General features: G+C 39.5%; 1 protein-coding gene across 4 annotated transcripts in view; it reads right to left on the bottom strand.

Annotated features, from left to right (window-relative positions):
* GRIK2 (glutamate ionotropic receptor kainate type subunit 2) overlaps positions 1-20,688 on the bottom strand; it is a 439,539-nt gene that overhangs the window by 103,441 nt on the left and 315,410 nt on the right. For 3 of the 4 annotated variants that reach the window (XM_083608278.1, XM_083608280.1, XM_083608279.1), the window contains exon 13: positions 2,764-2,882. The exons of the other annotated variant lie outside the window; for it this stretch is intronic. In XM_083608278.1, the coding sequence (XP_083464404.1) occupies positions 2,764-2,882 (119 nt within the window). The remainder of the gene's footprint in view (positions 1-2,763; positions 2,883-20,688) is intronic. 4 annotated transcript variants of the gene reach the window in all.

Genomic DNA, 20,688 nt, shown 5'->3' with positions numbered 1-20,688 from the left:
CGTCATGTCCAGCACTATATCCCACAATTTCCTGGGAGCAGAGAGGTGTGGGCAAGGAATGAATGAGATTCCTCTATCATGTAGCCTCCAGCATTCATGGAAATGTGTTTGGGGAGGGGGGTGTCAATGATGGAGATATTAATGTGTTTCAAAAATTATTACACCTTGTCGGAGAACTTTTCATTTGAGGTTATTACCTGAACTATCCCATCGGCTTAGACCAGGTTAAGAGTAAAGGGGACCCCTGACCCTTAGACCAGGTAGGTAGGATAATTTATATGCCTCTCCCACACTAAACCCAATACAATGCAAGACTATGTCTTAAGGAGACTTCCTGTTTCCTGCTGAGGGAAATGGCTGCCTCCCATGAGATTGGACCCCCAGTAGTGCCAGAAATTCACTAGCCTATAAAAATGGGGCTATAAAGCATGAAGTGTCTTGCTCGTGTGTGTTTTCTCCCCCTGGTTCAATTCAAATGTAACTAAATGCTAATTTGCCACTAAATGGAAAGTGAGTAATGAAATCGGAGACTGTGAGGGGAGAAGGCAGGGAGAAGTAAGTGAATGAGCAAAAGGTAGTTTATCTTGCACCAAGCTATGTTTTGACATTATGTCTGAAACAAACAAATGAAGGTTCTTTGCACTAATCTTTTTTCAGAGGCAAGAAAATAATTATAGGAGGAGGAAGACTATGTTCTAATGGACCTTTGGGACCCATGAACATTTCTTATGAATGCCCCATAGTTCATGGTTTGTTTGGTCCTTCACTGTATGTTTGCCTTTTCTTGCAGATTACAAACCTGTATGTCTTGCTACCCAGTGGCGTAGCGTGGGTTGTCAGCACCCGGGGCAAGGCAAGTAATTTGCGCCCCCTAACCCATAGGGGCAGAGAGCTGCAAGTGCGAGCGCGCCCCCCAGATGTTGCGCCTGGTGCAGCCGGCCCCCCTGCACCCCCACGCTACGCCACTGTTGCTACCTCCACAGCAAAAATTGTGATCAGTTCTCTTTAGATGAAACCAACTGCATTCCAGGAATGAAATAAAGTGGCTATTGGGCATGTGCAGAACTCCTTTCCACTCAACCTAGTCCTCTCCTTGTGGTGTGGTTTGTAGATAGTCCTATGTTTCATAAAATATATTTATTTTATTTCTATTTAGGCTATTATTTATTTACAGGAGTATGGCATGAGATTTACCATTATGCAATATATTTGGCTTATCTATTTGTCAAGTGCTTTTCTAAATCATGATCTGATTGTCGTTTCGGTCTTTTAAAATGCTGGTGCATTTTGTATTACTCATACGAAAGGATGTTTAAGAATAAAATGTTCAGACTGCAAAGAACACACTGGACATGTCAGATCCAGCCAGAGTTAAACATTTTTAATTTGAATGAAAGAGTGTATTTAACTCTTTTTTGTTTAAAAAAAAGGAAATTACAATTCCGTCTCTCTGACTGGATTGTGCCCACTGCTATATTATATTTATTGTGGGTCTCCACGTATCAATAACTTCAAAAACAAGAATCCAGAGCAGTTTACAAGCGTGGTAGAGGTTTAATTAAAGTTGTTCTAACTTCCTGCTCCAGGGCAGTTATATCAATATGCCCTAACTCCTACATGTCTCCTAAGACATTCTGTCAAGTACATTAATTACTTTTCCAAAAGCAAATGCTGTTATTTAAAATGAAAACAAAATAAATGCCCCCCCCCACCTGCACAAGATACCCAAATACACATGTCCACCTTCTGTACTTTTGGTTGCCGAAATTAAATGCTGGTTCTAGAACCTAAATGCGTACATATACTCTCCTGCAACTGTCAACTTCTCTTAAAATATCTGTTGAAAAATATGCTCAAGAAGGGGACAAATGTTTTTGGTATTCCATGGAAATGTGGGTGTAGTCTACTAAAGGCAAGCAATGATAGCATGAAGAACAATGAATTTTAAAGTAAGTAATGTTAATTAGATGACAAACATTATACTGCCCTCCTTTTATATATGTCGTATTACACTGGGGGGGAGGGGAACCTACTAACAATTTACTATAGATTATATTGTTTAGGACTACCGCTTATATTGCCCTCTTGTAAATTAAACACAATAGGCACAAGAGGAGTGCACTGTATAACCAAAATAAATAAATACCCTGTTGATGTATTATTATCTGTTCTCAGATGAGCATCCCTATAATTTTAGCATCCATCTTTTAAAATGCATTTCTTTGCACATACCGTACAGCATGTGCCACGTCGTCAACGTTTGCTTTGCCTTTATTAATTTGCATTTAAGGAATCTCAAACAGAACATGGTTGCAACAATTATTGCAAACTGGGATGGCATTTATTAACCATGCAATAAATGGCATCTCATTTCAGCGCTGAATACGGAAAATGAAGGTCTACATCCAAAGTAGACAACAGTAAAGAGGTAATCATGCTTTCAGCTCTTGCTTTGCAAAGATGTCACTGTTTGAAAAATACAGACTAGTGCATCAATTAATTGCAGTGAGATGTACCTATATCCAGGTTAGAGGGAAGTGTCCTGAGAATATTGAGGTTTGGATTTATCTTATTTTGCTGGGTACTCTTTTTCAGAAAGTGGGATTCAAGAATGCCTAGGTGTATTAATGTTAAAAGCTGGTTTATGGTTACATGCACAGAGGCACCCATGCAAGCAATTTGTGCCAGAGAAAGAGAGAACTGTCACCCCCAGCAAAAAGTGGGACATGGCACCCAGGGGAAAGAGCAGGCTGAATCGTATACCTTGCTGCATGAGAGCTCCAACTCCAAACCAGAAACTATTTAGCAAGGTAAAATTGTTTTCCACCACGTCTGAGTCGGGGTTGCAAGGGTGTGGGTTATACCACTCATAGGGACTAAACCTGTGGTAATTGACAGAAAAAAAGAACATATTTAACAAGCAGCGAGCAGAAACTCTATCCAGCAAATTTGCTGCAAAAGAAACAGAAAAAATAAGAAAAGTTAAATAGAAAATAGAGAAAGAAAGTTGTCACAGTGCAATTGCAGTATATAAATACAGGAAGCATTACAAGGAGAAGAAAAAATACCAGTGATGAAGTACCCTTTCCTTCATTAATTAATTTGCACAGTAACATTATATGGTGCCAGTAAGTCTTGCAAAAACAAAACAAATCAAATCAAATCACAGTAAAGGACTCGGTATCACTTAGACCCCCAATAAATAGCACATCGTGTAGTTCTTAGGCATGTTGACACACACATAATAATTAGCAAGTTATTACAGTGTAACACTACTAAAAACTTTGTACAAAGGCTTTCCGATAATGATAATGGAAGGTAAACTGTTAAATAAATGTGTTAATATGATTACACAAGACTAGTAAAATAGCACCTTGAAGCCTAGCAGAACTGTTATTAAATTAAACCTCTAAATGAGCAGGATTTCACTTAATAAAATAAAATAACAGTCTTGCGGGCACAGCAAAAACTAACACGTTTATAATGGTGTCAAGCTTGTGTGGAATACAAACTCCATTATCAGATGAACGTGGCTGAACTGGGTAACATGGTCTGGGGATAAGCCACACGGTTAACAGTGAACCATGAAGATGTTGGCCTACTGTTGAATTATGTGAGTGCCTATTGCTGTGTCTCTTGACCTGATGATGTTCCTCTCAAAGCTGAAGTAATGGTGGGTGAGTGACAGAGTCTGGTGGCTAGATGTCCCATTAGCAATCAATATGCAAAATAATAAATGGACCAATATCAGAAATGGCAAAATGCCACTGTGGGAGCATTTGAATTGACTTTGGAGTTGACATCCTAGAGCAAAGAAACTTCAAGTGAGACTGCAACATGAAACCCCTGAATTATAATACCTGAAGAGGTTCAGTACTATCACTTTAGGACTGAACTGAGTCAATGGTGGGTTTTTGTTTGTTTGATTGATTGCTTATGACATGGCGTGTGTTCATTTGCTTACCGATGCCTGCGTGCCTGGGATATCAACAACTGTTCAGTGACTTGCCAATTATACAATTATCACTTTCTGCACTTTTCTGCATTTCATTTCCCTCCAACCTCACTGTCTACAATGCCCCCACTACCACACACCCTTAAATCATCATCAATCCCTGAATTGATAATGCCAGTAGAATCACAGTTCACTCAATTGGAGAAGGCTGTCTGGAAGTTACAAAGAGGCAAATCACAGATTCTGGGAAATGGTACTGACCACATAATGTGTGACATTTACATCACTGATGGCTTCTGGTCTGAAAACTTGTTTGTCAAATTGTGGCTAAAACATGCAAAAATGTCAACTCGTTTTTCTTTATTGTTGCCTTGAGGTAGACACAAGACACTTGGAAGCAAGTTTCACTGAAATAAAATGGGATTTCCAAGCTAAATATGTTTGAGATCAAGGTGTTTGATATAGACTCCTTTGTTCTTTCCTTTTTTTGCCATGTTTTGATAAATTACTACTGTGGTGCCATATTATTATTTGTGCTTTTGAGGACAAAACACTCTCACAAAATATGCACTTCAGGCACACAGCTTAATGATAGGAGATAAACTTCCTTTCAAATCATGTCTTTAAAATTTTTTGCAGTATGTGAGGATCTTATGTTTAATACCCACAGCACATTAGAAAAAGCAAACACACACAACATAATGCACAATGGACCATAACCACCACAATAATTAAAGAACTCATGCAAGTTTAAGTGCTATACTCATGGTAATGATTTTTTTAAAAGAAAAATAAATTTATCAAGTCTTTAAAGCCACTCTGTTTGTTACAAACCCAAACTGGAATATACACCCATTATTAAAGGGGGGGAACTATCATGTAATTAATGTTATCTGAATAATATTTCTGCCACTTCAGAGAATGCAATTTTCTTCCCAATAATCTTTTCAACACATTAAAATTCAGAAGATCAAACAATCCATTTTTATCCTCTTAATACAATGATAGAACACCTCCTGTCTTAAAAGCCTGTGCTTGAGAAACAAAGAAATGTTTCATTTGGTTCTCAAAAGTAAAACTGACACGCTGCTCACGAAAGGTTGATTGGGTTATAATTAAATATTCTGACCTTATTTCTTCTGCAGCTTTCCAAGAAATCTAGACTGGTTTTACTTCTTTAGTTGTCTACTGTTGTAGCAGGAGTCTTTTTTCCCAACCCATTTCATGTTTGATGCAGTAAATTATTCACTTGTTTAAATTTAAGCAAATGCATTCCACACACAGCTTTGCCATCTCAATTTTTAAAAGGCTGTATCCAAAGTTTTCTGTCCTGTAGGGCAAGGGCTCTTATGGTAGCAGACAGGTGGGTTTTAATCTTGGGCAATGGAGGAATTGGACTCCACAGCTGTGCTAGCAGAAACTTCATGCGCAACAGATTGTACAATTTGCTGCACATCAATTTGCTGCTTACGCATTCTCTTGCTGGCAAAAAACATTTTGACATTAGATGCAACCTAATATATGTAAACTTCACAGAGAAGATGTTACAAGACAAAAAAAAATGTAACTTCAAAGAGAAGAAGTTTTAAATTCAGTTTCTTTTAAAACCAAACAGGCATTGTATGTTTTAGGTACTTCCGTCTCAAGGGACACATTCCTCCTCCTCTCAATACTTTCTCTATTCTACAGAAAACTTATGAGAAGAGTAAATATAAATGTGCCAGTTTTCCTTGCTTTGTAATTTGGTCAATTAACAACACCTTAATGGTAAGAAACAGTGGAAAACCGTTACTTAGTGCAGGTGCGGCACCCCCCCACACTAAAACCCAATCCCCATAAAGCTATAGAATGGCTCTTTCTATGCTCCTTTCATTCATTTGCAATACATTCCTTCATATTTAGAAACCTGTTCCTGATCATCTCTTGTGCTGGCCAATCAACTCTGGTGATGATAATCATCCCTAAGGTTTCAACCCTGTCTCCATGGGTAAAACAACAAGTTTTTGAAATAATCAATTCCAGTATGGGTGGCTTACAGAGGGTGGAGGACCCCTCTGAACTTCTATTTTTTTATTTCATTTCCCTTTGAATAAACTCTAGCAGGTCAGGATTCCCTCAGAAATGCACTGAAAGTTTTACAGCACTAGAGCAGGACTCTGAAGAGCCTCTCCAAGCAATCAGATCAACCTGAGCCAAATAGATGCATCCATTTGCAAGCTGCTAATGGTTCTTCTCTGAGGTGGAGGTACTTTGCCCTCCTTTTGCAAGCACCAGGAGAAAGCAACAGGAAGCACAATCTCCCCCATCCTGGCATGGCTATCCAACGAGTTCACTGTTCAGCTTCCAGTTTCATCACTGCCAGATATAGACATAGAGATATATAAACATTTCAGTGAAAGGAATAGTGGCAAATGACTCCAAAAGCATGTTCGGTTTTAATTCAGGGGTGGTACTGGACCCTTTTTAATGCTAGGGGGGCAGGGGAGGAGAGGAGAGGAGATTTGGCTGACATCATAAAGGGGGAAGGAGAGAATCTTGTTTCTTCATGGGCTGAGCTGAGCCTTTTTATGGTTGAGGGATAGAAGTGTCTACAAAAAAAGTTTTTCCGTGAGCTGGACTGGGCCTCGTTTATTTATTTATGTTTAATGTATTTGAAAATATGATATGGGCATATACAAGAGCACTAACTACCATCTGAGATAAGAACAATAACTTATCATAATTGCTTCAAATAGAACAAAAAATATGATCAGTACTTTGAAGAACACCAGATATTCATCTTGTTTCTCAGCCCCAGACTACTGCATTAGCAGGGCACAGTTGTTCCCACACTTCCAGCTGCAATCTCACTTTGAGCGGGGAGGTGGAATGGTGTACTGACTGGATGGTCAAAAGGGAGAGGAATTCTGAGCTAAACAAATCCCTGCTTTTATAAAACTTTAACATACTTTGTGTGAATGTCTAAGGGCCCGCAGCAGCAGAGTACTGGAGAAGCTTGTGGAACTTGCTGCTATAGTATTTAGAACTGATCCTATGGTGTGTGGGGGTGGGGAATCATTTTTCTAATATTTTAACTTAAATAAAATGTAATAGTCCTGAACCTAATATTTACTGGAGTGATATATTCTTGTATATGTAGTGGTAAACTATACTGAAGAGGCATGGGTTAGCTTCAGTTACTAACATAATCCCATTCATTATAATGATAATGATAATGATGATGATGATGATGATTTATACCTTACTTAGAAGTAAGTCCCATTGTATTCAATTAAGTGGGCATAGAATTGAACGCTGCTCTTCCAGGTCCTAGTACAACACTCTTAACCATTACATTTATACAACTGCAGGTGATCATTTAAGATATATGTTTTCTGTTCGTTTTTATTTTTAACTTGAGTTCTTGGCATGGTTTAGGGTTGGCACTGGGGGAGTGCAACCTTTAACAGCTGAGTGGCAGGCAGCAATTATTATGAATGGAAAAGTGCATTGCATGAATTGGAAGTGAACTATTTTGTTCGTTTTCTAAAATGAACATTCCAAGCACTGGTGGTTCATTTATTTTATTCTGATAAAATGTCTAACATCTTTTCTACTGCCTACAAATTGTGAGTTTCCAGCAAAGCGTGTTCTCCTTCATGGAGAGCATGTGTTGCGGTGGGGGCCGCCAGGACACTCCAAAGTTGAGGGCGGGCTAATTGTTCGTTGGCCACTGATGCGATTGGGGCTTCCCTTGTTGTTGGGAAGTTAATGTTGCCATTTGTTGATTGACAGCCAGAAATGCTAAAACTCCTTGCACGAGGCTAGGGCTTCCTCTTTTCGACTGTGCATCGGATTGCTCGTCCCCCCCCCTTAGAATTAGGGTTGTTCGCTTTGACCTTGCTATGCCTGTCATGGGGTCGTCTGCTCTTGGGGCAGGGGCCTGGTAGGAATTTTGTCCATCTGGCTGATTGGCTGGGGCCATTTGGTTTTTGCCTACTGCGTAGCAAATCGTCACAACTTGTAAGGTTGCGGTTAGGCATTGGTTCTATGGTTTGGTTGGTTGAGGGGCATGGATTGGCTGTGCCTGCCCCTCTAATGCTGCTGCTGCAAGGGATTCCATTAAAGGAATTGGGGGCTAACTATTGCTTGTCCACTCTGTCAAGGGGGCTCGGGCCATAGCAATGAGCTCCTGGTTGCATTTGGGGTGAGGGCAGGTTCCCTGCTCCGCGTAACCCCCTAGTGTATTCCCCTATTCTGACTTTCGCATCGTGCGGAATGTCAGTCTGTCCCCCATGGTGGGGGCAGATAGTGGCAACCAATGCCTAAGCAACCACTCACAAATTTGTATTTCAATAAAGTTGTGGCCAAAATTATGCCAAAAATCTTAAACAAAAAATTCTGTGTGATGTGTGAGTTATTGGGGTGGCCCTGGGGACCTCGACACACAACTAACTCTCTCTCTCTCTCTCTCTCTCTCTCTCTCTCTCGTGTGTGTGTGTGTGTGTGTTTAAAACAGGATTGAGGGAGCATTACCAAATGAGCAGAGATATAAGTTTCTGTTCACTACTGAGGAATTATGACATAACTGCATGTATACTCATGAGAGCGAGCATAAGACTAAATTTAAGTGCTAAGTATTAATAAAACTGCAATGTTTAAATGTCCACTGTTTCTTTGCAAAGAAGAAGGACGGAGGGGAAAAACAGAACAGATGGAGGCAACACGTCTATTCGCAAATCAGAGAAGCAACTGTGACAGCAAGGTCCCCTTTGGAACCAAAGAATTTTTTCAGCTGAGGAAGTTACTATTTGTAAAACTGCAGTGCTTAGGTGTCCCCAGTATATTTCCAAGGGGAGAAGTATGGCAGAAAACCAGAACCTGGCCATGCCCTGTGACCTCATTAGCCACACCATGACATTCTAGCAGCCCCACTAGGTTTAGCGGGCACCAATTTATTTTTCATTTTTAATTAAATATAGCACATATAAGGAGGTATAGTTACATAAGAAAGCAGAATGAATTTTAATGTTTAAAGTTATATAATCTAAAAAATTAGCACCTCAAACTTAATGTGAAGGACCCCATGTGGAGAGCCATATGCTCAGCAGTCCCTTGGAGATGCTGATGAAGAATCTCAAATGTTCCCACACAGCACCTGGGAGAATTAAGTTAGGGCCTCTTTCCTTTAAGTTTCAACATCGTCCATTCTAATCTTACTTCACTTCCATTTTTTTTAAGCACCAGAAAGACTTTTCAGCCCTTCACAATTCAGTAACAGTACCTTTTCCTCCTGTTCTTTTCCTAATTCTAAATGCTTAACACATTTCTGGGGTAGGGGTAGGGGTGGGGAGAATCTTCAAATTCTTTTGTTCCTTCTCTTCCAAAGATTGATCCTTGTGCTTCATTGGGAGAGGGGGGGGGAAATCACATAAATATGTAAGTGTGTCTCCTTATGCCCATAATAGTTGACTTAATAAGTTTCTCAAATGCCTTGAGAATAAATGTGTCATAAGTATGATACGTTACATCATTTTTCTGACACTAACAAGTGTACTCCCAAACCATCTTGACACATTCCACACAGAATTCACACCTGGAATACACGTTTGGGGTGTGTGGAGGGGTAAATTTAGTTCTCCAGCAACATATAAATGATGGGAAAATGTGATGCACCCACAACTGAAGAAAGGGGTCATGACCCCTACTGAAAAAATTATCAACTCTTTTGATTGTAAAGAAACTATTTCCTAAGAAAGGCTCTTGTTTCAGCATCCAGGTTTGATCATGTTTAGAGGATTTATTTTATTCAAGAATTAACTCAAAACTCATAACCAAATGTGGGAGTTAAAAAAATTGCCTTCAGAGAAGAGTAGCAGAATTATACATTGCTAAAAGCTACTTTACTTTTAAAAATTTGTATATGCCTTCACACATAACACAACATGAAGACAGCCTAATAGGCTTCACTATTCCATTAGGTATTACATGCTCATATTAATATGTCACAAGAGACCCTACCCATCTCACCTAAGCTTGCCTGTGGAAAATACTAAATGCAAAGTCAGAAATGATTGGATTCAGAACCAAGATGGCAAGCTGAATGTTTAAGTGTGCATCCCTCCTGATCTCTATGGGTAGATTGCTTGCCATGAAAAAAAGAGGACAAAAAAGGAGTGCTTAGATTTCCATATAAACCTTTGCTGCCTATATAATCTTCCTAGTAGCTACTAACAATCCAGAACTATTAAAAGCCAGTTTTGCACCAAATAATTATTCCTGGATAAAAAGCATGTTCCTCAAGCTATGAGAAGTAGCCTATACTCTAAAAAGGGGCTTAATTAAATTATATACTTACAAGTCGTACTGACAAAGTATGGCTGTGGGACAGAACTATAAGAATTGTATTATAAAAAAAGCTTCTGACCAATCTCATCTGTGTATCTAGTAGATCATTCACAACTTAGCATATGCCTCATAATAGAAAGAAGGGGTTTTGTTTTTTATTCGTTAACCTACCATCAGATGTGTGGTGAAGGATGGTAGAAATATGGCTTTTCTTTTCCAGTACTATACTGAAAGATTCTCAGGATTATTTAATTAAATAACCAGGAAGTTATCAGCCCCCCCCCCGCCCCCGGGTTTGGATTGACATCCTATTTGCTATTGTGACTTTATGTCTGCTGGGTCACATCTTTTGAGATGGCTAAGTTAGGGCATGTGAGATGGCCTCCTCTGTGGTAGCCTTCATGCTACTCAATGCCCACCCCTCCAAAATTGTTCAGCTTCTGTTGGCAGGCAATGATGTAACTTATTCCTCAGGCTTTAGGAGATGGGGGAGTGTATTGTTATGTGATGCTGTAATGATGTGCTGCTGCTTTTATGCTGCTACTATTTATTGTGGATTCTGGTGCCACCAAACGCACAGGCCCTTTTGGACCAGGAAGAGGACAGAATGGGGGTGGAAAGGGATGAGGCAGGCTTATGTATGCCCTGCCAATGCACACAGGAGCCAGGAAGGGAACCCTGGCACAAAATGGTTGCCGCCTGTACTGCAATTTTGTATTTGACTCAATCACTGTAACCCACCTTGGGTGAAGGGTGGGTAATAAATTATACGTGTGTGTGTGTGTGTAAAATTATATATATAGCAAAAACAAAGTACTCCACTTTCACCTTGACTGAACCTTTAGCATATTTCTGATTCTGACTTTCAGAACCATATCAACAAAATCATCTATACTTTTTTTAAAAAAAAATAAACCTTCTGTTAAGACTTTTTTTCTCTATTTCATGGCTATCTATTTCCCTGTCTATTAGTACTCTGTTTTCCTAACATCATGGGTGATGTCTGAAATGTTTTTAAAATCTACAAAGGAACAGACATAATTGCATGTAGTTTCATCTGAAACACAAAGATTAAATGTGAACAGGGAGCTGAACTAGAAGATTTATCTGACACTAGAAAACAGAATATTTGTATCTTTGGGAGACTGTGTAGAATTATTTTATACTTCTTAAAACAATAGCACATTGCTTAAAGTACGTTGCTTCTGACTAGGGAGGGATAAATCTGTCAATTGCAGTTTCTCATTTTTACAATTTTAAATTTAGTTCTCCACATTAGTTTGAGATTTATTTATTTTTAAGTCCTCATGAAAATTCATCAGCAAATTTGTCTGAATATGCACAATATCTGCAATTTTGCCTAATATACATATTCTGGCAAAGCCATTTGCCCTAATATGATGCCTTTTAATATTATTTTCACCAGATTATGCATTTTTATGCCCACTTCATCATGGTATATGCATTTTTTTACACATTACTTGGCTGAAGAACTACACTGCAAAATTCAGAGAAATGGGGATTTTAAAGGTTGGTGGTGATTCAGTTCACGGACTATTTCGGCAAGTATGAATTAGACAGGTTCAAATTTGAATGTGAACTGCATTGAATCATTACTAGTTCAGACATAAAATTACTGCCATGGAAAAATAGACAAATTAAAAGGAAATAAAATCAAGTAATGTTTGCTAGCTTCTCCCCCCAAAAAATGAGGCACACAAATTGGAAAAACAAAACAAAAACCAAGGCTAACTCTATAAAGATCCCCTGTGGTGCTGGAACCATAGGACAAGGAGGAATTAAGCTGACAACCCTAACATTTACTGTGATCCAATCCCATCTGTTCAAGCTATAGAAAATGTTGAAGATAGTCCTGTACTTCCCAGAAAGGATAAAATTGCTTTTGGATACATACCCATTTGTTTCCTATCAGTATTTTCTTCTTTCTTAAAAGAAAAAAGCTAGAGGGGAAAGTAGCAAAGCAAAGAAAAAAAATTATTAGGGAACTGAATGCTCACTTTATAGCAGGGGAAAGCTAGACGGGAAGAATCTGATAAATCACTACTTAACAAACACTCAGAAACTCCTAGGGTACTTAGCTTGAAATTTACTGTAGAAAGAAGATGACTGCAGTAGAATAAGCGTATCCGAAGGCTGCAGAAGGAGATGGAGCACTCTGAGACACTCCAGAAAAAGAAACATACCATGTATAAATCTTTTAAAAGTTACAATTTGTTTTACAGATGGTAGAAGTTTCACTGTTGCTCTAGATAGCAAGCATATGAAAAGATAGCAGAAATCCCAAAAAAGAAAAGCCGAAAGCTGATCATATGCTTTCACCAAGAGTTTGTTGTGTTTCTTTCACCTTCAGGGTTTTTGCAATGTCGTTGCCAATTATAACAAGACTGGGCCATATGAGGGTTAATACAAGCTATAATACAGTGGTACCTTGGTTCTCAAATGGCTTAGTTGTCAAACAAATTGGCTCCTGAATACCGCAAACCCGGAAGTAAGTGTTCTGGTTTGTGAATGTTCTTCGGCAGCCGAACGTGGCTTCTGATTGAGAGCAGGAAGCTCCTGCAGCCAACCAGAAGCTGCGCCTTGGTTTTTGAACAGTTTCGGGAGTTGAACAGACTCCCGGAACAGATTAACTTTGAGAACCAAGGTACCACTGTATATAATATACTGGATTTGACTATGCCTCAGATCCCAAAGTATATTTGTTTCTCTTCACATAGATCTTTCTGTGAGGTAACTTGCAGGTGAAATTAATTTCCAGACCCAAGAAAAACAAAATCTCATTTCACATTAACTCTGAAACCAATTGGCTCACACAAGTGATTCAGGTTTGATCAGCTCAACCAGACAAAAGTTGTTGTAATAGAGCCAAAACAAATAAATAAAGTGGAACTGACAGACTCTTTAGCATCTACAATACTTTGCAACAGGGATGGTTAACCTTCACACCTCCAAATGTTACTGAAGTACAATTCCCATCATGTTGGTTATCTTGGCTAGGGCTAATGGGCATTGGAGTTGATCATCTAGAGTGTCATGCATTCCCAACTCTTGTTCTACAAGCACATGCATAACTAGAAAGCAGGGAAAGGATGGAAGTAAATTCTCCTACTATTCAGCAAGTTTGGGCTCAGAACTGCAGGTCTTATCTATCCTAGAATCTTGGTCATTCCAAATTATGAAGGGAAATAGGAAAAATCCAGAAATGGCTTCCGTAAGTTGAAACACATTTCTACTTATGCTATGCAGACCAACAACATTCCTTTGTTTACCCTGTCCTGTTGCAGTGTGCTATGTCCTATTTTGCAACACTTCAAAGAGTCCATTGGCCTATAAAGCTCCTTGTGGGCACAAGGAGAAATAGTGGGGGGGGGCAGAATCCAGGACCCTAACTGAGTCTCTCACTTCCCAAGAGGAAAAAGAAAGGGATGCTATTGGGGAAAGTTCAGGTCGTTCTTTTTCTTATTTCTTTATTTATTGGGCTACCTAGAGGAGTTTGCTGGTAGGGATTCGCTAGAAATAGCCATTCTCTATGTCCCACCTGGCTATGGCACCATCCTTCATTCCCTTCCTGCTGGATTGGAGAGGATAGTTTTACCATACCTGTGTTTTTCCACATTGGTAAGGAAGCACTGTAACGTTTTTTCATTGCATGGGCAGATACTTCAGATGAGTGGTTTCCCACATGTATATATGGTACCATTAAATATTTGGTTACTCTCATACCACTTTGATGTCCTGTAAGATAGCACTTTGCGTACGTTCTTACATCCTGTCAGTTATAATGAACACACCAAGCTAAATATATATATTTATATATAATTTTTGGTTGGGCTAATTATATTCTTAACATGAACATGCTTCATTCTGCATCCTATATACAGTATACAGTGTTGGTGCATGCATCATGTCACAGGAACATGCAGGGTTCACAAGATGGTGCAAGGGCAAAATAACCAACTCTCTGTGAAAATATTTTTCCTAAAATTAAATCAGTAGTAACACAGATGTTTGAAAGCATTTTAAAAGCATATGAAATATGTCTGAAGAGCCTTTGTCACACATTTTGTTAAATTGCAGCCTTAAATGATAACATTAAGGTAACTGTTCTAGTAATGACAGATGCCACCTACATACAGCTCAGAATTGATCTGTGAAGAATGAATGGTCTCAAAATCACCAATTCTTCATGCCCTGGCACACTCCTGGTGCTATTGCTGGGAGCAGCATGGGTCCTAGAGTCTTTCCTAAAGCCTGCACTCCACATGTCTCAGATTGTAAAATCCACAAGTTGAGGAATCATGAGGCAGCCCCTGTGACAGATTCATAGCCGTCAACCTTCCCATTTTTTGCAGGAAATTCCCTTATTCCAGCGCCGTTTCCCACCATTTCTCACTGCTATCCCAGATTGTTAGATATCCCATAGACTGTTCCCAGGACAGGTGAGGCTGCTGATCCCTTATTTTCAAATCTGAAAGTTGACAGCTATGGACAGATTAAGCCTAGCACAAGTCCCAATTTGGTCCATGAGGCTGCTTTCCTCATAAACAGCCACCTTTCCCACCCTTGACATCATATGCGATGTCAGGTGCCGGCCGGTAATGACATAGCCTTCAAGTACACTCCCGATTGCTCCTTGGCAAGCACAGCTTGCTGTTGCCACAGCAAGTCCCAATTGGGAACTGCATAGTATAGGCAATCCGTGCCCAAAGCACGCTTGCTGTAAGTGAAAATCAGCTGATCAGCACTCACAGCAAGTTGCTTGGGATCAAAGTAGGGCTTGCTATAATCACAAATATTCATTTGCATTGCCAGCTGGAATTCAAACCAGAAAGGCAAAGGATCTTCCTTTGCAGGCTCAACCCATAACAGAAAAAAATGTTCCTTTGCACCACTGGGTTGAACTGAAGTTGGCAATGAGAATGATCTTTCTCTAAAGGCACAGTTTAAGCTGCAACAGTAAAGCAGAGAGAAAATACTTTGGGCCATCTAGCGTTAATTTGATCTCAGGTGATGGGCAGGTGGGTGGTATCTAGCAATAGAGTAGCTCAGAGCAGGAGCATTTATTTCAATGGGTCTATTCATAGTAGGACTTCATTGGATATCACCCATTAGTGCTGATCTGTGATCAATCTGCCAAACACAGATTGCATCAAAGAAAAATAAAGCAGCCAGAACTGTGGAAAAGCAGGTACTTTTTAATGACCGAAGATGAAGAATTACCTTGTGATTAGAGCAGCCTGCCACACCATGGCACCAACCTATCTTCTTGTTTACACTAACCTTGCTTGCCAAAAAGCCCACCTGCTGTGCTTCAAGCTCCAGGGTACTGTAAACTAATTACAACATGTCTATCATATGCATACAGAGTGCAAGTGAACAACTTCACATTCAGCTAACCTAGAGTGGAAAACAGCAGCTTGACACTTCAAGCCTTCCAACTGAAACTACAGTATTTAATATTTTAATGTATTTTCCCCTGTGGATTAGGAAGCAATGGATATGAACAATGGGTGACATCGGATAGATCTGACAGCATCTTGCCCCCAAGAGCGCCAAAAACCTGTAGTAGCGTTTCGTAGCAATGACCGCCGTAATTTCCAACAGCCAGGATTGTGGTAAGTGCTATTTAATGCCATCAGTTCACAAAGTAGGTAAGGCTGCCGGGATGTCTAGATGAACAGCCTGAAAGTGGGAGACGGAGTAAAAAAAGGCAAAAGCCCACTTTTCCCTCAACGTACAACCTCTGCCTTCCACAGCAGACACTCACACTTATTTCTGATGTCTACACATCACAATAGCTGCAAACATTTAATCTTTTAGACTATATAATGTATGCATTTCCTAGAAATAAAATAATGTAACATTTTTACAATTCCCCACACATTTCTAAGTTTGTCCCTTAGGTAAAAAGTAATACATATGCATACTCCAGAGTGGACACATGTGCTACTGTAATACTAGGGATGTCCTCAAAAAGTAATATGGCTCCCAGTACGTTTCCGAGCACAATTCAAATTGTTGGTGCTGACCTTTAAAGCCCTAAATGGCCTCAGGACCAGTATACCTGAAGGAGCGTCTCCACCCCCATTGTTCTGCCCGGACACTGAGGTCCAGCACTGAGGGCCTTCTGGCAGTTCCCTCACTGCGAGAAGCTAAGCTACAGGGAACCAGGCAGAGGGCCTTCTCAGTAGTGGTGCCCGCCCTGTGGAACACGTTTAATAGACTATTGTCTTTTAATGCTCTGTTGGGAGCCGCCCAGAGTGGCTGGGGAGGCCCAGCCAGATGGGTGGGGTATAAATAATAAATTATTATTATTTTGATAAATGTTTCCCATGTCATTGCTTAGTTCTGAGAATTATTGATGGAAGCATTATGTAAGTCATGGAACTATTTAAATGACTTACATAATGCAAAAATGTCCCCCAAAGCTGTCCATTTTATCTCTGCTTCCATTAAAAATTATTGATCTTTTACAAGCCAATTTCAGTCATTTGGTTTATATTTGTCTCAAGATATATAATTTTTAATGCTCCCAACATGCCTTCAGATGTCTTCTAAAAGTCTGGTAGTTGTTTTTCTCTTTGACATCTGGTGGGAAGGCATTCCACAGGATGGGTGCCACAACCGAGAAGGCTAAATTAGTTATACTAAATTAATTATACTAATTATATAAATTATAAACTATATAAATTAGTTATACTAAATTAGTTCCAACTACTACTGAAAATGGTTCCTACTTCCTATATTTATGAGTTACCCAGAATCTACTGCAGCAAGTAGGCCACTAGAATGATGCATGGATTTGCCACAAAGCTAGTGACACTATACATCTGAAAACCATTTAGAAGACATGCTGAAATATACTCAGAGTCGCAAAGTGATTTCATGCTCTTTATTCAGCTCATAGTGGTGAGGAGGAATGAATGAATGAATGTCCCCTCAAAGTATCTGCTTTATATACATTATTTACACAATGGGCTGCACATGATTGGCTAATTCCGGAATTCTACTGTAAGCCAATCAAGTTGTGGATTCACTTCTATCTGGAGCATGATTGGGTGGTTCCTGCCAACCAATCATACTGCTGCATTGTTCTAGGACCAATCAGACTGCTGCATTCTGAATCCTATTGTTCTAGGACCAATCAGACTGCTGCCTTTTGGATCCTATTGTTCTAGGACCAATCAGACTGCTGCAGTTTGGATCCTATTCAACTCAGTACATAACACATGCAGAGAAGCTAAATGTCCTATTGTGCTGTGGCTATTGACAGAATTTTAAAAATGCTGTGTAAGTAACACTTCTAAGGATTTTTCTCCCCATTATACACCCATTATGGAACAATCTTTCTGAATTATTTGCAACAACAAAGCTTGCACAATTTATTAAACCGTTTGGCAGTGTGTCATTTCCAAATGTCTCCAGCTAACAACGCAATTCATATTGAATGGGCCAAGACCTGAGCTATAATACTCTCCATTAGTTTTCACTGAGAAAGTCTGAAGGGTGCTGGAAGGCTGTAAACAAAATATTAAAATGCATGAATGCCTAACATGGTAGACCGTATAATCTTGTGATAATTGCATCCATTAAAGATGAGGCATCAAAATTGCCACCTGCTCACCTGCTAAAGACAAGCAAATCAGAATCATGTGGATAAAATTTGAAGCTTGCCCAGTCGATGGACATTTTCAAAACACCCTGTGTCTAATTTTAGCTCTTATTCTCTGATAACTCGATTTCATTCTCCAAATATTCTAATTGCTATTTATTGAGAAGACCAATATTTAAATGTAGGTTAGAATCCAACTATTCCCTAGTTTGCCATTAAAAAAACCCACTATGGCATTTAAGCGATATTAAAAATATGTTAAAAATTGCATGGGTAACTTTTCTAGTCAATTGCAAGATCCCCCCCCCCCCTTTACCACATGAGTACTACAAATCTGTATGGGGCCTAAACAGTTCATCAGCTGGAAATATATATGCATGATATATAATGTGGGCCAGTCTTAATGACAGCAGCAGGTCTTTGAGGCTATGAGAAAAGGTACTTATTAAAGTGTGAGCCTCTCAGCCCATTAGCAATCATGGCCAACTTCTTCAGTTTAAGGGACTGTTCAATATCCCTGGCCAAGATGTTCTGTCCATGTCATTAGCACACCCATTCCCATCTGCTGGAATTATTTCGCTCAGGAGTCCTTGGCTTCATAGGCCTAAGAATCTGGCAAGCACATTTTTAACAGGAAATCAGATGTCAGCCCAGAAGCCTTCAAGGCAACCTCTGATTTACTGATGGGAAGAGTGCCTGTCAGATAATACAGTAGTGCTTGCACACTGCTTTTGATCTGGTCAGTGCTGCTTTCCAAGCTGAGAAATTACAATGCCTCTGGGATGACCTGTCATGAAGGGCGCCTGCCATGTAGGAAGGGGGAAAGGGAAGGTTTAAGCAACAGCCAAAATCTACCACAACACAGGATGGAACACTACCTTATAAAGAATACAATAATCACAAGTGAGTGGATTCATTTGCAGAGTCCCTTTTCCGGGAATCTCTGCGAGTTATGTGATTTTATTTGGCTCTATGTTTATTCGGGTGTTAAATGGTCGATTTTATGCTTCTCCACTTGCTGAGGAGTTAAAGTATGTCGCTGAGTGATCTATATAATACCCAAGCATTGTACAGATACTGTACTGTTTTTTGGATTTTAAATATTTCGACTACAGTTATTCTCTGTGGTGTTTCTATTTATTGCTTCTATGGTGGCCAGGCTATTAACTGGTCTACTGCTATAATTTCAGGCTTCTAGCTAACTCCATTCCATGGAGCTGCCAAATGTTTGCAGGGGGACGGGTATTAGATAAAAATCTGCTAAGTTCCTTTGTCTTTGCCCTTCCTTTCCTTGTGAAATCCAGCTGCCTGCAAATCAGGCATATATAGGTATATATAGGATTTTGTTTTAGAACCAATGGGAAGCCAATCTTGACAACCAAGGATAGATTCATGCATATCTTCTTTTTGTAAGATGATTTTTTAAAAAAATTATATGGAAATTTAATGTACCCTAGTCTTGGTGAAATAATTTGAGATATGTGCATGGCTGGGGTGCAGATGAATGGAGAAAGGTTCCAGATCATGGCTTTCTAAGTCCTATTATCCTATGAATGAAATATATTTTGTACCATCCTTTCAGGGAAATTTGGTGGTGGAAGTATCCTGAACTCACCTGAAAGTCAAATAAGCTATACTAGTGCTTCCCAATTAGCGATCCATGGATGCCAGGGGGTCCACATAACCCACCCAGAGGGGTCCATGGCAAATAACAAAAATAGAGATATCAAAATTTTCAAAAGTAACGGTCCATGGCTTAGCTTTTGAAAAACAGGGGGTCCATAGTACTTAGTTAATTGGGAACCAGTGATCTATACTATTCTTAATTCTATACGAGATAGAACTGCTAATGTGAAAATTCATCAGCATTTTAATGTGAATTTTTCATAATATACACCTTTTAAGTCTACTTTTCCCACTATAGCAAGACCTGCAAACAATTTTCCATATAATGCATTTTTGTATGTTATTTTCACACGTATGTGTGTGTGTGTGTGTTTCTACACATTATGCCTGGGGAATTGAAAAGTAAAATTCAGAGAAATGCAAATTTGGAAGGATTGTTTCACCTTTACGTGTGAGCTGAACCAAATTTCTCCCCCCTTCCAAATTGTCATACATGTAAATCTAGCATTTCAACTCACCCATCAAAAGTGTATATGGGGACCAATGAGCTAAGGAAGAAACATGAGTCAACGGCACTTGGCAGTGGGTGAATATTCCATAGGCTCAGTGGAAGCCTTATTCTGCCTCACTATAAATGGTAATACTCTACAACAGAAATACTTCTATAGTTTCTAAAACTCAAAATGCCACAATGTGTGCAGGTACTCTCATTTAGCTTTCTTCTGACATCACAGTGTCACTCACATTGCTTCTATCTAATCTAAGGCCTGCTGAAACAGGCCAGATTGCCTGCCAGCTCTGAGGAAAGGTGTAGAAGTGAAAAGGCCTGTAATTAACTGCAGCATTAGGTTAAACAAGACTGATCAATATCCTGCCATTGACTTTCAGTGCCACTGCCGGATGCATACACAGCAAGTCTCCTGAAGAAACGCAAAAAGGACCCGACACTTTGCTAAGACCTACATCAAAACCCAACTTAATATATAAATAAGGACAGGGGATGCAGAACAATTAAAGCAGATCTTATGCATATTTTTTGGTATTTGATAACGGCTGCAAAAATAGCAACAGCAAAAATCTGCAAAAGGAGTGCTTTTTTAATTGATGGGGGGGGATGATCTTTTGTGCTAATGACCAAATTAACATA

This window comes from Podarcis filfolensis (assembly GCF_964270895.1).
Source record: "Podarcis filfolensis genome assembly, chromosome: 3".
Classification (NCBI taxonomy): Eukaryota; Metazoa; Chordata; class Lepidosauria; order Squamata; family Lacertidae; genus Podarcis; species Podarcis filfolensis.
Note: the sequence above shows the minus strand (reverse complement) of the source record. Positions and strands in the feature narration are given on the sequence as shown.